Raw genomic sequence first — 16,969 nt, 5'->3', positions numbered from 1 at the left:
TTATCCGAGGTGACTGTGGAGCTCTATTATACAGACAGGGTTCAAGAGCAGAACAGACCCAAGGCTTTCTCCAGTCATTTTTTTTGTTGTTGTTGTTTTGTTTTGTTTTTTCGAGACAGGGTTTCTCTGTGTAGCTTTGCGCCTTTCCTGGAACTCGCTTTAGAGACCAGGCTGGCCTCAAACTCACAGAGATCCGCCTGCCTCTGCCTCCCGAGTGCTGGGATTAAAGGCGTGTGCCACCACCCGGCTTCTCCAGTCATTTTTTTATCAAAGACTAATTTCTCATCTGGAAATAAAGGTATAATCATAAGCAATAGTAAAACAACATATGAAGAACCAGAACTTTAAAATGTTCTGTTACAGATCAAACTAAGAACTGGCATAGGCTAGGCAAGCAGCAATCTGTCAGTGAGCTTCATTACTGGTCTGCCATTGTGTAAAGCTTAGCTGTGTATGGTAAGGATTGTACTTTCTCACTCATACCAAAAGCTAAACAACATCTTTCTGATTGCCCTCATGCTAAAGCCTACCATGGTCCTGTCTTAATAAAATGCCAGAGGTATAGATATCACTCAAATGCTTGCAAGTTGTTTGAGTTCTGTGTGTAATGATTTGCCCAGTCAAATCATGCTCCTTCCCTTTCACACTTGTTGGAGGACTTAACAGTTCACAAGAGGTCTCTATATGCCTTCTAAAGATTGTGCTTTCTCTATAACATTCCAATTGGTAACTATAATAAAACCTCACTATAAAGGCTTGGGATGGTATCTGAAATGCTTCTCTACACTTCTGACCTGGATAACAAAATCAATACGCTTTAGAAAACCCACTGAGATCCTATAAATTAATTCTGAACTTTTCACACATGAAGAAATGAGATCCAAAAGGGATGAGCATCAGCCAATCATGACAGAGCAGAGTCCCTTCATCCCACACCTTTGCCCTGCATCCGGCCTCAGCCTGACCCAGGGAACAGGCAACGTCATCCCCAAAGGCGCTCTTCAGAAGCCCAGGACGCTTTGCTCACAGCACTTCTCCTTTACTCGTGTCCCACTTATCTAGTGAGTGGCTTTCAATGTGTAAGCGGGTTCCTGGTCTGTGGTCCATTTACCAACAAGCGAGAGGGTGAAGACCAGAGGCGGAGGAGAACGGGGTAAGCATGGATGGAGTTATCAGTAGTTGAGAACCCAAGGTAACACAGATAATGAAAACCCTACTTAGAAATAGGAAAGAGAGGAGACATTTGGACAGCCCTTTTGACTATCTAGAAACAATCCATAGTTAAAGCAATGATTGGAGTTCACTCAATTTTTGTTTGTAAATACCTGTTAGGTGTCCACTCATAGTTTTGTCGTGGCTGTTGAACAACTGCCTGTATTTCAGTCTCGATGACTGAGGCACAGCCCATTCTGCTGCTGGAGGGGCACTGCGGGGAGAGAGGAGGGAGAGGGGACACAGGGTGAGAGAACTTGTCTAACACCTCAGGTTGGCAGCGTTTCCTTTTCCCTCCTGGTGGCCCTGGTGTCAAACCCAGGAGCCCTGCAGCAGGCCAAGGTCCCACTCAGCCACACCTGCGGTACTTCTACATTCCTCAAGTTACAAACGTCCTTCCAAAGAGGTGAGTGAATTAGGGGCTGGAGAGACGACGCAGCAGCTAAGAGTGCGTGCTTCCGGAGGACCCAGGTTTAGTTCCCAGCACCCATGTCCTGCAGCTCACACAGCCTGTGACCCAGCTCAGGGGCTCCAACACCCCCTTCTGGCTTCTGCAGGCACCTGCACACATACGGCATACACACACACACACACACACACACACACACACACACACACACACACACACAGAAATCCTTAAAGAACGAACTAAACCAATTTCTACATATAATTTAACAATCTAAATGTTCCGGTAATATGAAAAAAATACCAGGAACCGAGGCATTATGTACTGCCCAGGTGTTCCTAAGGATTCAGGAATTTTCCCTTTAGTTAAAAAGCCATGCTGGCAATTGCCTTTTAAAAAGTACTCTTCAAAATACTTACCTTTCTACACCAAACTATGGATGCATTTCTTTTTTGATTTTACATTTCGTTATCTGTTTGAGGTGTATATACCTGTGTGAGAGTGTGTGTGTGTGTGTGTGTGTGTGTGTGCGCGTGCGCGCGCATGGTGCACATGCCATGGCACGTGTGTAGAGGCCAGAGGACAACCTGCAGGAGTTGGTTTTCTCTGTCCACCCTGTGGGTCCTGGGAATTGAACCCAGGTCCTCAGTGTTGGAGGTAAGCACTCTGAGCCATCTTATAGTTCCTAGGCCCACTTCTTATCCCACTGGGAGGTTTCAATTCTAGCCAATGGAAAACCTCCCAGAGAGGAAACAGGGTATGTCCAGGGTCCCTGGCTAATCAGTGGAGCGGTCATAGACAAAGCTCCACTTTCTTGACTGTAATCCAACACTGATGTCTCCTGGCCAATGTGCTACAACACTGACCTGAGAAAACCCTGCGAACAGTGAGCCGGGCAATTCCTTCTGGAGACGACACAGCCCACACAAGCATCACACTGACACACATGGCTTGAAAGGCCCAGTGTCTAAGTTAAATAACCAAACCCAATGGAGACAGAGAGGGCGGATGACAAGTCAGCCTCCACATGAATCTCCTTCCATGCTCACAGGATTCAAGTCACACATACCAGATCAAGATTTTAACCACACGGTGAAGTTTTAGTTATTATTTATTAACATGTGTGGTGGCCCTGTACTTCCACAGACGACACCAAGTTCTTAAGCGGCAGCTTCCAACAGCTGGGAAGTAGCAAACTCGGCTTCTTTCATTCCTAAGTTTCGTCATGAAAACACTCACCGCAGCGGCTTCCGCTGTGAGCACCTCGGCAGCACTTCTCGCATTTTGTCTAATATTTTGCTGATTCCAGCGCCTGCCTGTTTATTAAAGGTAACAACTATCTTGCTCCTGCACTGCAAAGATAAAGGGTGCTGCACAGACGCTCGCCCAGATGCCACTTATCAAGCCTTCTACCACATCCTGAGAGTTTACGCAGACCGAAAACTCAGGAAGCACGGCACCTGAGAGGCAGCTCCCCCACAGAAAAGGTACAACTTCACATTCCTGGAAAGACCACGGCCCACACGGGAAACCCAACTATCTAAAAGCACTAGTATTTGCTAACCATCAATAAGTCATCTGAATGTAATAAAGCAATTTTAAGGCAGAATTTAACAACATGTAAGAAAAGTTAAAACCACAGAATTCAGCTTGAGATAGGGAGGAAATTTAATATGAAGATGAGCTTAAATCTCAGCCCTAGGAAAAAAGGGGGGGGGGATGTAAAAGAAACACATACAGGATAACAGGGAACTATGAGTGGCCACATAGAAAAAAGGGGGTGAAAGAAACAGAGAGAGATAATGGGGGACTATGGTTGGCCACATAGAAGCAAGGAGACTGTAGAGCTTCTCTCAAAACTGAGCCACACATATAATTATTGTGAACACTAGTCTGAATAACTCGTTTTATTAAAATTGGTGTTCACTACTGTTCGACTACTAAGTCAGACATTATGAGATTATGACAGTATTAAAAGCCAGTCCAACTTTGGTTCAGATCTCATAAAAAATTAATAACCTTTAAAGGATTAATAGAAGATCATTAATTGGCTTTTCCTAGCCTAGCTCCCCAGAGTCTGTTCTAGTCCACCCGGTTCTATTCCTTTCCTGGTGCTGGTGGTGAACGCTGTTCCTCGAATGTGCTGGGCACGCGCCCTCCCACTGAGCAGCACACCCAACCTGTGCTACTGTACGCTTGCTTAAAAAGATTGGGGAAGTGGCATGTCCTTGATTTGTCACGGTAAGTAAGTGATAAATTCTAATAGCATTATGCAGAATGTTAAAAGGCATTAGCATTCCACAAAATTAAACAAGGTAAAAATAAAGGAGGAGCTATGCAGAGACCACTCAGTGGTTTAAAGCACTTGCTGCTCCAGTAGAGGATGCAGATTCGATTTCTAGCACCCATTGATGGTTCACAACCCTATGTAACTCCAGTTCCAGAGGATCCAACACTCTGTTGACCTCTGTGGGCACCAGGCATGTGGTGCACATACATACATACATACATACATACATACATACATGTACATATATGCAGGCAAAACACTAAACCCATGAAATAAATCTTTAAAAAATTAAGATTAACAAAATTCATTTAAAGGGAATTAAATAATGTCTTACTAACTTTTCCATTAAAAACAAACAGTCTTAACTGGGCGGTGGTGGTGCACGCCTTTAGTCCCAGCACTCGGGAGGCAGAGCCAGGCAGATCTCTGTGAGTTTGAGGCCCGCCTGGTCTACAGAGCGAGATCCAGGACAGGCACCAAAACTACACAGAGAAACCCTGTCTCGAAAAACCAAACCAAACCAAATCAAACCAAACCAAACCAACAACAAACCAAAACAAGCAGTCTTACCTGGCTACATCAAATGATTGTGCCTTCTGTAATTTAGTGTTTAATTGTGACCCTGGACCAGATCTGCTGAAGGAAGAACTCTTTGGCAATGTGGCTGCTGTAAACATAAAATATTATGAGTAATTTTAAGTCTCTAAAAATTAGAAATTTTTCTTATTTAAACCATGTCAACACTGAGTCATAAAATCTAAAGCAGTGACAACCCTCCTTTTCTTCAGTGTGGAGTCCCAGCTATGAGCCCTTTACTCCGTCTCCTGCCTAGATTTACTTGTCCTGCTGAGAAGCCCTGACTGAGCCATAACGCTGACATCCATAGAACTTTGCTCTCTAGTGAACATTTAGTATCACATTTTGTCGGTACTGTTCCAAGTCAATGAAGTAACGGCTTAAATATGTGTAAGATGGCATTTTCTGCCCGGAGGTGGTGGAGCACACCTTTAATCCCAGCACTCAGGAGGCAGAGGCAGGAGGATCTCTGAGTTCGAGGCCAGTCTGGTCTACAGAGTGAGTTCTGGGATAGCCAAGGCTACACAGATATTCTCTCAAAAAAACCAAACAAAAAAGGCATTTTCTTACTACTAAAGGAGCTAAATTATTAGTTCCAGATGTAGCAGCCAAGCAGTCACAGGGTGGCCAGTCTTGGCCAGGTCACTGTGATGCTAGGGAGGGCAGATCTGTGTGACTCTCATCTGACCTGATGAGACCCTGCCTAGTCTTGTAACATTGCCAGAGCGTGTGGATTCCCTCGCCCACGCACAGCTGCATGAGCTCCGTCAGCAGCTGTCACTCACGCACACGAAGGACTGACTGCCCAGGACTACACTAGCGGAGGCCCAGTGCGCTCCTTCTCTCACTGGAATACACCGCGGCAAGTGCAGGTCACCTCAGAACAGTAACAGTGACACAGATATGGTGCTAAAGCTTACGTGACGGGTACACTGCTAAATTTCCTCAGATAGACCCAAGCAGCTTTTTCAAAGATGCCCAAATTGCTCTACATTTTTATGACTGTTAGACCAGGCCATCTATATCTGCAAAAGATGCTGTCTTTTAATTATAGGAAAAGACTTTGAATAAAGTCTCAAAATGAAATTAAACCAAGAACAAAAATAACTACATCCTTTCCTTCAATTAAACAAGCGCTTAATATTGTAAGCTTAATTTATCTGGCCATTTAATTGACTTTCTTCCCCATTCAGCCCGGTTCGTTCTCCTTGTTCAAAAGTCCACAATGCTCACTTTTCCTCACCAAGGAATTCTATTCAGAGGACGGGCTTGTGTATTAGCCATTCACAGAAGCTGAAGAATAGAAGCAACCGATACTTGAAAATACAGAATGTTCAGATACTGCTCGGTCTCTGTGGCTCGTATTGGAAGGAAATTAAGCTCTTGGCTTAAGTTCTGCAGTGACATTCCCTTTCCCTCCTGCTACTCTTAGTGTGCGCCATGGCAAATGCTGGGAGCAAACGAGGATCCAATAGAGGAGCACGACCTACGCTCTCTTTCTCTGTAAAGAAGCAGTAGCCTTTGCTCTAACTAGAAAGTAACAAGATATCTACAAGAAAGAACAGCAAACTGTAAGTGGTGGCGACAGGTCTGCCGTGGGCACCTACCAGGATGAGCAAACGCAGGCAGAGGCTGGATGACGGGAGGCGTCCCGTTGGCCAGGGGAGGCACTGCTGCTGGAGGAACAGAGGACACTAAGGGTGGCGACATTCCCACGACGGGGATGGAGCCCATGGGCACTGGAGCAACAGCCGTAAGTGGTGGCATGCTAGCCATTCCTCCTATACCTACAAGAAAGCAGCCCAGCCAAGCTCAGCCAGTCACACGGTGACGTTCCGCAACATCGAACCCAGTCCTGCTGTCCCAGATGCAGTCTGTCCCCACATAAAACAGTCACGGGGCTGAGAGTACGGCTCGCTGGGAAGTGCTTGCTTGGCTGGCACACACAGCGATGGCTTCAACACTCAGCACTGCACGAGGAAAATTCTTTAAGTTGACACACACACACACCTCAGGTTAAACAGGCAGAGAAGCCAAAGGTTTATGTCAAGAATCACAAGGCCCTTGAGTTCTCTTGCTCGCGTGGCCCATGGTTCGTCTTTACAGTTTCCTCTATCACCCACACTATTCTTTTCGGGAACAACAAGGAAAGGATTGTACACTCAGCCTGAAGACGGGTTCAATTCACCAGGACGAGGGTCAGTAAGAAAAGCATGAGGCTCAGAGATGGAGCTCGGTTAGTAGAGTGTTTTTGTGGTATACAGGAGTCAGGGGTTCGACCCCCAGTACCACACAAACCATGTGTGGAGGCACATGCTTGCAATCCCAGAACTCTAGAGAACTGTAACCTCTGATCCAGAAGAGAGTTGTAAATTCAAGGTCACCCTTAGCTACATAGAGAGTTTGAGGCTAGCCTGGGCTACAGAAGACTGTGTTTAAAATAACAACAATAAACAGTAATGGAAGTAGATTTAACGGCAACAAATGTACTGTGTAGACTTTGGGTCTCATTAATTTTTGTGTGATGTTTTTACTTGCAAGTTCTTAAAGAAATAATAAAATTTATCAAAAAAAATTAAAAAGGAAAAAAAGAAAGGTACCAAAAACAAAAGGGAGTAACAAATCAGCCATTCTACCCGCCTCTTCAATATATATCACACCTAAAAGTAACCAAACGGTTCCTGAGAGAAGTATCTCTTTATAAATATGTTCTTAACCAATAAAAGCACATTGGGACTAGAACAAATGCTCTTTTATATTTGTCTCCACTTTAACAGCTTCCTAATTTCCCTAAGGTAAATATTCTTGTAAAGTACAGCCAAGAGTGGTGCCCATGTCTATAATCCTAGCACTTGGTAGTAGAGGTAGGAGAAGCAGGGGTTCGAGCCCAGCCTGAGCACATGAGACACTGCTTTAGAAACACATTAGCTAAGTGTCTCTCATTACTCACTCACTACTGAAGCCCAAAGGGTCCTCCTCTGGGCAAGGCAGTCTCTCCAGGGTAGCACCTTCTGAAATGACCACTATCAAAGAACACACCTTCTAAGTTCATCACGGATATGTCATACTTCAAGTCTAGAACCAGATATTTTCTTTTTCCCAAGAACTTCTGGTTTCCTATAGCAGGAAACGCTCTGTCCACAATCTGGGGATGCCACAGTAGCTGGGATCAACCATTGTTTTCAGACCTTTTCAGTGGAGGGAGGGCAGAGAGAGGAGGTAGGTGATGTGTAGACAGAGTGGATGGGTAAGTGAATACAGTGAAGACTGGCATACCCCTGAAACCTTACAAGCTGACCAGAGTTTGTCTGGGCTCCATTTGAAAATCACTTTTTCAGGACATTAAAAATCCCTGGTTCAGCCAGGCCAATGCCTTTTATCCCAGCACTCAGGTGGCAGAGCCAGGCAGATCTCTGTGAGTTCGAGGCTAGCCTGGGCTACAGAGTGAGATCCAGGACAGGCATATAAACTACAGGGAGAAACCCTGTCTCAAACAAACAAACCAACAAGCAAACCCCCGGTTCACATTTCCCTGGGATCCTGCCAATGTCACTTAATTTTCCTGGCAGCAGTGCACAGCTGTCAACGTCCGATACTAATCTGTCTTCCCTTATGAACCACACGATGTCCTTTTCTTTTTTTGAGACAGGGTTTCTCTGTGTAGCTTTGGAGCCTGTACTGGATCTCACTTTGTAGACCAGGCTGGACTCGAACTCACAAAGATTCACCTAGTTCTGCTTCCCGAGTGCTGGGATTAAAGGCGTGCACCACCACCGCCCGGCTAACGATTTCCTTTTCTGCATGCTCACATAATCTTTAAAGTGGAATTTACCCCAGGGCTGGTCTTTTCAGGGTGAGTACTATCAGACATGCTCTTCTACTTCAGGAGAATGGCCCTGAATTCCTGTTTCGGTTTGCTTTGCTCCCTGGTGGGAGATTCTTCATGAATTCAGTATCTGTCAGTTCCTTTTTATATTTACGGCTTCATTTTCTTCTAATTTTAAAAAGGGTTTTTATTTCTCTTTAGAACAGCATTTCTGAAGTTGCTTCTAGTCTCGTCTTTGTTTCTAGACTAAAGGTTCGTTGTCCACTCCTGGCTGAGTCCTGCCACTCGCTACTGGGATGTTTAAATCCTGGTTTAGCTGGTGTCTGAAGACCTGTATCATGTGCACAGCATCCTGTGGCTTGTCTGAACCGGTGGGATCACTGCCTGCAGGGGCGGCGGCGGGGCCTCAGCTGTGCCGTGTTTTCTAATAATAACTCAGTGCAGGATGACCGGCTCCCACCTCTCTGCTGCCCATTTGTACTGAGTCCGTTTTCTGGACTTTCGGGGTGCTGCCCCGCGCCCCCACTTCTTCAGCACTTCCTTCCCTTGTCTCTGACTCTGCCTTGGGAACGGGCTTGCCCCCAGAAAGGGTCTGTTCCGTGTGTTTGCAGCGCCCGAGATTAAACCCGGGACCCCACACCAGAGGAGTCAGTTGGAGCAGGGGTTGTGGAAACCCGACTGCCCAGACCTTTAGGCCTTCTGCAGGCCCCTGTGTGCTCTGATTGGATGGATCTAGTTCCTTAGGAAAGTCTACCAATTCCTTGACTGCTTCTCTTTCTCAACTACAGCAGACAGACGATTTCTTCCTTCTGCTCCCCACTGTGACAGACTTACACGCTATATTGCTTGTATTCCTTTCTTTGGCTTTCCGTGTGTGTGCCGTGTGCAAAGTGTGAGTACATGTGTGTGCTTACAAGTGTGTAGAGGCGAATCCTGATCCAGCCGCTCCCCAAACCCACCCTCTGGCAGTTGGCTTGCCCTGGAGGTCCTACCTCTCCCTGTGTGCTGGGATTACAGTTGCCATAACACCTGTTCAACTCTGAAGCGGGTTCTGGGGGTCCAGACTCCTGCTCTCACACATATGCTCTCCTCACTAAGCCCACCCCCCCTTGTATCTCCTTTTCTAACAGTCAACCTGACTTCTGTACCTCTTAACTGGGGCTCTCTCAGCCCTCAAGAAGCTGGGGCAGGACCAGGAGTTGGATGCCAGCCCTGGTGACATAGTATGTTCCAGATGAGCCTGGACTAACAACTAAGATCCTTTCTCAAGAAAAACAACACAGTTATTGTCCCTAGGTGATAGGACAGTAATTTTCACATTCTCAATTCTTTTTGCACTTTTCAACTGGTTTCCATATTACTATACAATGAGAAAAACTCGCAACCCTTACGAGGGGATGAATCCAGTGCTGTGAGCATGCTAACCGTATGTTTTATTACTGAGCTACATGCCAAGGGCAGCTCTTCATTTGGAAAAACAATACTAACAATGTTTATAGGTATTGAAAGCACAACACATGGAAGGAATTTCCAACCTGGGTAAGTTTACTATTCACAGACATCTAGAGGATTGGTTTATAGGCCTCACCCACCATCAACACTTTACCACACATCTCATTGCAGCGGATTCATTTAATGTCTCACGTATCAACACACATCACACTGATTCAGGTGCAGATACCTGATGGTTGTGCTAAAAAAGACCGCCTAAGTCCTTCAGGACTTTCAAAAGTATAACACTGGCAAACTTCCAAGACCCCTCAATCTCTAGAACTACAAATTCTTCATCTTAAAGAAATGAAAGTAACCTTGAAAGTAAGAAATGCTGAAAAAGAAGATCTTAAAATAAATAGTATGTCAAAATTGTTACTAAAAAGACTACACAAAACTAGTTAACTGTTTAAAAAAATCACCAACTAGAAAAGCATCGTTTAAGTCTCCAAATGTTAAACTCTTCTTCTATCAGTTTTTCTAGGCTGGCCTTGAGTTTACAATCCTGTCTTAGCCTCTAGAAGCTGGCATTACAAGCCCATGCCACCATCCCAAGCTCCTTCATTGCTTTAACCCCACTGCAGAGCTGAGACAGAACACCTGCCTAGGGCGGCAAGATCCAGGGCCTGGTCCCCAGCATGTCAAACCAACAAATGCAATACAACCCAACTGCAAAGCCTACCTCATCTCATCAAGTGAGTGTATTCTGTCTGTCTGTTGAGACAGGGTCTCTGTGTATCTCTGAAGGGCCCATAACTCACTACATAGGCCAGGCTGGCCTTGACCTTACAGCAATCCTCCTGCCTCTGCTCCCAAGGCTGGGATTGTTGGTTAAGGAATGACTTTCTAGTGAAATGTATTTATTGGAGGCTGAGCCTGGATGCCATCACTTCCTATGATGCTTATTCTTCATTCTAGGAATTCTCCTGCACCACTGGGACCTTCCTTCCCTTTCTATACAGTGCTAGAGCATCTCAGCTGACCGTCAAGCCCTCCTCTGGCCCCATACAGGCACTGGTTCCAAACTCAGGTGGTGAAGGTCACCGAGATGCCCACAAGTCAAGTTCAATCACGACTTTCCTCCCCTGCTCTTGCCTCATCTCTCGGGAACAACTACTCAAGCGGTAGCTCACTCCATTCCCCTTGACCCTTTCCTGGCGCTGGTGACCATTCCTTTCCCTCCCGTTCATGCTCCTCGGTCCTCACCGCAGTGCCTCCCCTTACTGCAGTTCCTAATGCCGCACCACACCAACACTTGACTCCACGGCCCTCTCTACGCTCTCCACCTACCACACCGCCCCTCCCCAGCACCGGGCTACATTCCCGACTCATCTGCCTCACTTACGAAGAAGACTCCATGACAAACCTGTTTTCCTCCTCTCCAAAACAAAGCCTACAAGGCTAAGATGAGCTGGCGAAGACCACCATGTGAGCCGAGAGTGGAACTCGATTCCGGTCAAGACCGGTTCTTTGAGTAAGCCTGATGGACTCCTGTACTTTTAACTTCTCTTATGCCCACAGGCTTTATTTAGTTTCCTGAAATCAGTTCAGTGAAAATGCTTACGTGATGACAAGCAGGTGAGAAGACCCAGGCTGAGGCCGGCAATGCAAGGGTTCCCTTGGTAGCAGTGTGAGCTGTACAGATGTAAGACACTAAGCAGTGAGCCCAGAAATGCCTCAAAAAGAACAGCAATGCTGACAAAACCGAAATTCCCAGAGCAGGAAAAAGAGAAAAGAAATTAAGTGACAAAGAAAAACCTGCACACAATTTAGGGAAAAAAGAAGAAATGGGACATCATTGTTCAATGGATTCTTTCTCCACATTGTGGTCTCTCGGAAGAGTCCAAAAGAAGACCAAGCATGCCTTAACAAAATCAGCTGCAAGTACCTTCAAGGATTCCGTGCAAAGTCCACTTGTATATAGGCCAGCTGACTGCCGGCTAAGTACAGCAAACACAAAGGTAAATGGGTCTGTCATGTGCTGGTGTGACACCGTTCACTTGTGCCCCTCCTAGTCTTTGTTCACGTGTAGCTTTGTGTTTCTTCTCACAGACCTTGCTCTACTAAACTAAAGATCACCCCCAGCTCACACCTTCCTCTGAGAACGGCAACAGAGTATTATGACTTGACTAGTGATGTCCCTCACAGACTGTTTTCAATGTTTGTCAGTGCTGTGTCGGGAGGTTTTTGACCTTTGGGTACCAGAAGGCACTGCGCAAGTTTCCAAAGGAGGGAAGCGACCGACAGTCCTCCTCAGCTCTGACACCCACAGCCACAACAACGCTGTGAACAACACAATGAACGCTGGCACAAGACACAAGGGTGCAGCGGTGGCGCACATTGGCGGTAACCAGCAGCGCTCTGATGGGATTTAAGACCCGCTCAGCAAGGGAGAAATCACGCCTGGTACTGGAAACGCAGCCAACTACCCGGGGCTGGTGAAGGACTTACAACTGCCACTTCCCTAAACCAGCGTAAACCAGCGTAACTCCTAATCACATCTAAATACGTGTCCTTCTACCCTCAGGTAAGTGCAGTCTTCACTGTCATCAAGGAAACTTCTCTCTGCAACAGAGGGAGACCATGACAGACAACTACAACCAATCAAAACGCAGAGCTGTGGAGCCAGGCCCAACAGATCCATCTACAATACAGCTCCAGCACTTAAGGTTCAGGGATCACTGCAGAAGGGAGAGCGGAAAGATCGTAAGAGTCAAAGGATCAAGGGGTTTGCCATGAAAGTGTCTCCAGGAAATGTCAGCAGATACACCCATGGTGTCTCCCCAACATGACTGCCTAAACACGAGCTGAACAATAGCAGGCCAATAACAATAGGCATACTACAGTGAAAGGTGACAGGGGTCCTCAACCCTGCATGAAGAACTATATGAGCTAAGGAAGGCAGAGAGTGGGAGAATAGTCCACCTCTGTAGGGTAGGGAAGAGTATACCAATTGGTTAACCAGTGGTCAGCCCTGAAAACACACATATAAAGCAACATTATACAGACTGAGTAGGTTGGATTTACATATTTAGGAATACACACACATACTTAACAATAATTAATGAAAAAACAATGAATGAATGTGAAAGACAGCAAGGAAGGGTGTCTGAGAGGATTTGAAAGAAAGGGAAGGGGGAAATGTGATCTCAAAAAATAAAAAATTAAATAGAAAAAAAAAGACAGGTATCACAATCCAATGGAACTACTTATGTACAAGGAGAAACAAAGACTCTGAAAAACCAAAGGGATGTGGAAAGCCAGGAGACAGCGCCGCAGCAGCAGAATGAAGGCATGTTCCTTAAACCCAGAGTGAGTGACCCTCTCCACTGGGATGGTCTTTACCCTTGGGGTCAACGTGGACAGCACTATCTTTCTGAAGGCTGTCTTTTTTTTTAAAAAAAAAAAAAAAAAAAAAAAAAAAAGATAAAATCACCCAAGAATTTTACTATTTCTAAGGGGAGAAGGGGGAAAATACCCATTTTTAAAACATACAGCAAATTCTAGGCAGCGACTCATGTTCAGACTTACCGAATGCTGGTGCGCTGGAAATAGCGACCGGCTGCTGCTTCATGACGGGGGGCAGTGCAGAGGGCAGCTGATAGCCTTGGAGCTTCAGCTTGATGAGCTTCATGGCTATGGAGAACTCCACCTGGTCCATCCTCCCGTCGTTGTTCATGTCAGCGAGGGCCCTGCGAAGGAAGCGCAGCACAGGCTCAGGACCACCGGGACCACCAACTCTTTCTCAACACCACCCCTCGGGCGCAGACCAAAGAACCGGCTCCTGTGCCCAAAGAGAACAAAAAAGCTACGGGGTTGGGGTGGGTGGGGGGAGCCGGCCGTTTTAGGTGACTACGCGGTATTCTGCACCCCGCTAGTCTTTACCTACAGAGACACAGAGGGTCTTTCAGCCTGAGTTTGAAGACTTGTTACTTTTTAAGAGATTTCATTTGAATAAAGAATGTTCTAAAGTTAGACAGGGGTGGAGGTGACACAATTCTATGACAATTCTACAGACACTGAACTGCACAGGGTCGTTTCAAAAGGTAAATTTGTTACATGAACTACGTTGTAATTAAATGTTATTAAAATGGATCTGGAAATAGTCTTATTTCTAGAGATGCCAAGTTAAATTCCACTTTCATGGCGTGGCATACTATCCTTTTCTGGGACACTACGACACCGGGAGAGCTCTTCAAGCTAACTGCTTTTAGAACCCTGCCCGGCACACTCACTGCTGAAGCCGTGCTTAGGGGTGAGCTTGCTGTTTCAAACCATCCTCAAGCATCCACGGCCAAGTGTGGTTTGTAATGAGTTTTCCAAGAGCACTTCCTCCCGTGGAAAAGGCAGCAAAAGCAGTGAAAGGTTCAGATCTGCACCGGAAGTTACACTGCCCAACCCAGCTGCGCACACTCACGGCAACATGAAAAACACTTGTTAGACTTCACTTCTTTTACCCACAGATGAAAACACACAACAAAAAGCGTGCCCTGCAATAAAGCTAAAGCTCTCTAGAAGAGACACAGGCCGTGGAAATTGGCAGTTATTTGGAAGGTAAAGATCATCTAGCTGGAAGGAGCTCCATGGTGGCTGGCCCAGGAGCTGGGTCCTCCTGCAGCCGTGACCCTCACAAACCACGTGTTCCTCGGCGCTCACTTTCTTAGGCTTCCTGCTCACTCAGATTCACTGTCCTGCAAACTGCTGCTCTCGCCTTTGCCAAATTTCCTGGCGGATCATACTTCTTTTTCTTGCCATTCACTATATACAGCATATTAACTATTTAGCTGCAGACACGTGAGTTTTAAAATTTTAGTCTACTGATTTTGTGTGGATCTTCACTGCATAGAAATTATACACTGTGTACACAAAATATATATTATCAGCGTTTAAGTTTTCAGCCTTTAATTTGTCTTGCTACATTTTAATCTTTAACCTAACTGTAATTCCATGGGGGGAGGTGCTATCCATGATCACATCACATTTCTTCCAATCAATACCGTCAGAAACCCCCCACCCCCCCCACACACACACCACACTGAGCTGTTATGCTCTCAGTGTTCTTATGGAGTGAGACATTTCCAGATCAGCTTTCCTGAAACAAGCAGGTCAATGTGCCGTGATCCCGTCTCAGGAGCTCAACGGCATGCTCTGCTTTTCCTTTTTAGGGACACTGTTTTCGGGACTGGAGAGGGCAAGCTTGCAGCATAAGCATGAAAACCTTTTACACGCCCAACACATGTGAAAGGTATGCAGGCGTGTAAAAAGTAGGTAAGGGATGGTGGTGCATACTTGGATTCTCGTGCAGGGAAGTGGAGGCTGACCACTGATCTTAGCCTCACTGGGGAGCTGTCAAAGACCCTGTCTTATGAACAGAAACAAAACACAGACACTAAAGAGATGGCTCAGCTCTTAAGATTGCTGGCTGCTCTTGCAGGGGACTCGGGTTCACTTCCCAGCACCTACAGAGCTGCTAACAATTATCTGTTTATAGTTCTTGGGGGGAATTTGAAGCCCTCTTCTGGCCTATTCAGGTACTACACACACACACACACACACACACACACACACACACACACACACACACACACACTTGCTTGTTTTCTTCTGTACTGGATATACATAGTAGTTTGCTCAGCAAGGGAAATAATACTTCCGTCTTTCAAATTCTTCCATTTCCTTTAATAAAACAGTATTTTCTTCCTATATCACACTTTCTTCATGCAACTCATGAAACTTTATTGATAAATATATTCTATGAAATTTTATCATTTTTACCAGACTTGTAAGAAGCATATTTCTCTAATTTCTATTTTTTTAGGTGTTTATTTTTAAGCACTCAGGAAACAGGCAGGAGAACAAGAGATCCAGACCATCTTTTGCTACATCAAAAGACCCTGATTCAAACACATGCACAAATTCTTAAGTCATTTATGCTACATTTAATTATCTCACTCAGTTTCTAAGCATATAACTAACATAATAACGTCAGTAGAAAAACAAAGGGCATGACCTCTCTTTCCCAGTATTTCTAACAGTCTTTATCACCAGTCTTTTCGCCTGGTAAGACACTACTGAACACATTTGCACTTAGTTCTGAGTGTAGAGAAATGGAGTCAGTACTTCACTGGTTAGAACGATTCTTAGTAGTGACTTTTGCTAAGTAGTCTAACTTACTTTATTTGCTTTTAAGACAGGATTGCAAGTAGCCCAGGGTAGCCTGCAATTCACTACATCGAGAATGCCCATAAATTCTTGCTCCTTCAGCCCTAAGTGCTAGGATTGCAGGCCCTAAAATGCCACGTGGCGGGTCTTTAACTTCACTAACTAGTTACTGGTACTAGTTGTTACTGGTTACTAGTTACTGGTACTGTTGTCGCCTCCTCTGTGTCGTCTGAGAGCTCTGCTGCTGAGCCAGAGCCACTGGAAGAAAAGCTTCCTGTGCTGTGTCTAGTTTTGTTTTTCAAATCTTATTCCACATCTGTCCAGCTGAGGATGAGCTTTCCTTCATCTGCTGAAATGAACAAAATGTTGACAGAATCGCGTGATTCTCTCCCATGCCTCTGGCTTAAACTCAAGCAGGTCCAAGTGCTGTGAAACTCACACACCGTGAAAGTCTACTTGCTTGGGTTTGCATCTATCTTCAGGACAGGACCTGGCGGCCAATGAGTTGTTCTATTTTGCAAAAGCTTTCAGATTTAAGAGATACCAATAAGGTGACAGTCTTTTCTTCTTCTGCAAAGTATTTTTAAACATGCTCAGCTATTTTAAATGCTTTACAGGGGAGAAAAGTTCCATTCACAGCAATGTGCATACTTTATTTACGTTTAAATAAAGAACCAAGCAGACTTCCACCCTCCATCCCACACTACTTCTCCTGGAAAACGTCGTTGGTGGAAACTGAAAATATTCAATGTGAGATTCATGTGTTAAGGGACAGAAGACTTTTTAGTAAGAGTTTGACTAGAATAATTTAGTGCTCCTAAACCCCTTTCCACTTCCTTAGGCACGGAGAAAGAAACCAGAAGCAAGGACCCAGCACAGTTCTAACATTAGTCTACAGTTCTCAAAAAGATTTTGTCCCTCAATTAACAAAACTTAACTAGTAAAACTCCCTAGTGACGAGAACTCAAAGGCAGTTCTGGCAATATCGTTACTCTACAAAGCTCAG

At 45.3% G+C, this 16,969-nt stretch overlaps 1 protein-coding gene across 14 annotated transcripts in view; it reads right to left on the bottom strand.

Annotated features, from left to right (window-relative positions):
- The window catches only part of Itsn1 (intersectin 1), a 188,927-nt gene that overhangs the window by 108,764 nt on the left and 63,194 nt on the right, over window positions 1-16,969 (bottom strand). For all 14 annotated transcript variants that reach the window (XR_013043866.1, XR_013043867.1, XR_013043869.1 and 11 more), the window contains 4 exons: window positions 13,333-13,493; window positions 6,092-6,271; window positions 4,479-4,575; window positions 1,326-1,426 (listed from right to left, as the gene is read on the bottom strand). Coding sequence is in view for 10 of the 14 variants with exons in the window: in XM_076549210.1 (XP_076405325.1) it covers window positions 1,326-1,426; window positions 4,479-4,575; window positions 6,092-6,271; window positions 13,333-13,493 (539 nt within the window). In the remaining 4 variants the exon portion in view is untranslated. The remainder of the gene's footprint in view (window positions 1-1,325; window positions 1,427-4,478; window positions 4,576-6,091; window positions 6,272-13,332; window positions 13,494-16,969) is intronic.

The sequence above is a fragment of the Peromyscus maniculatus genome, chromosome 12 (genome assembly GCF_049852395.1).
Source record: "Peromyscus maniculatus bairdii isolate BWxNUB_F1_BW_parent chromosome 12, HU_Pman_BW_mat_3.1, whole genome shotgun sequence".
Classification (NCBI taxonomy): Eukaryota; Metazoa; Chordata; class Mammalia; order Rodentia; family Cricetidae; genus Peromyscus; species Peromyscus maniculatus.
This window is presented reverse-complemented; position numbering and strand designations above follow the sequence as displayed.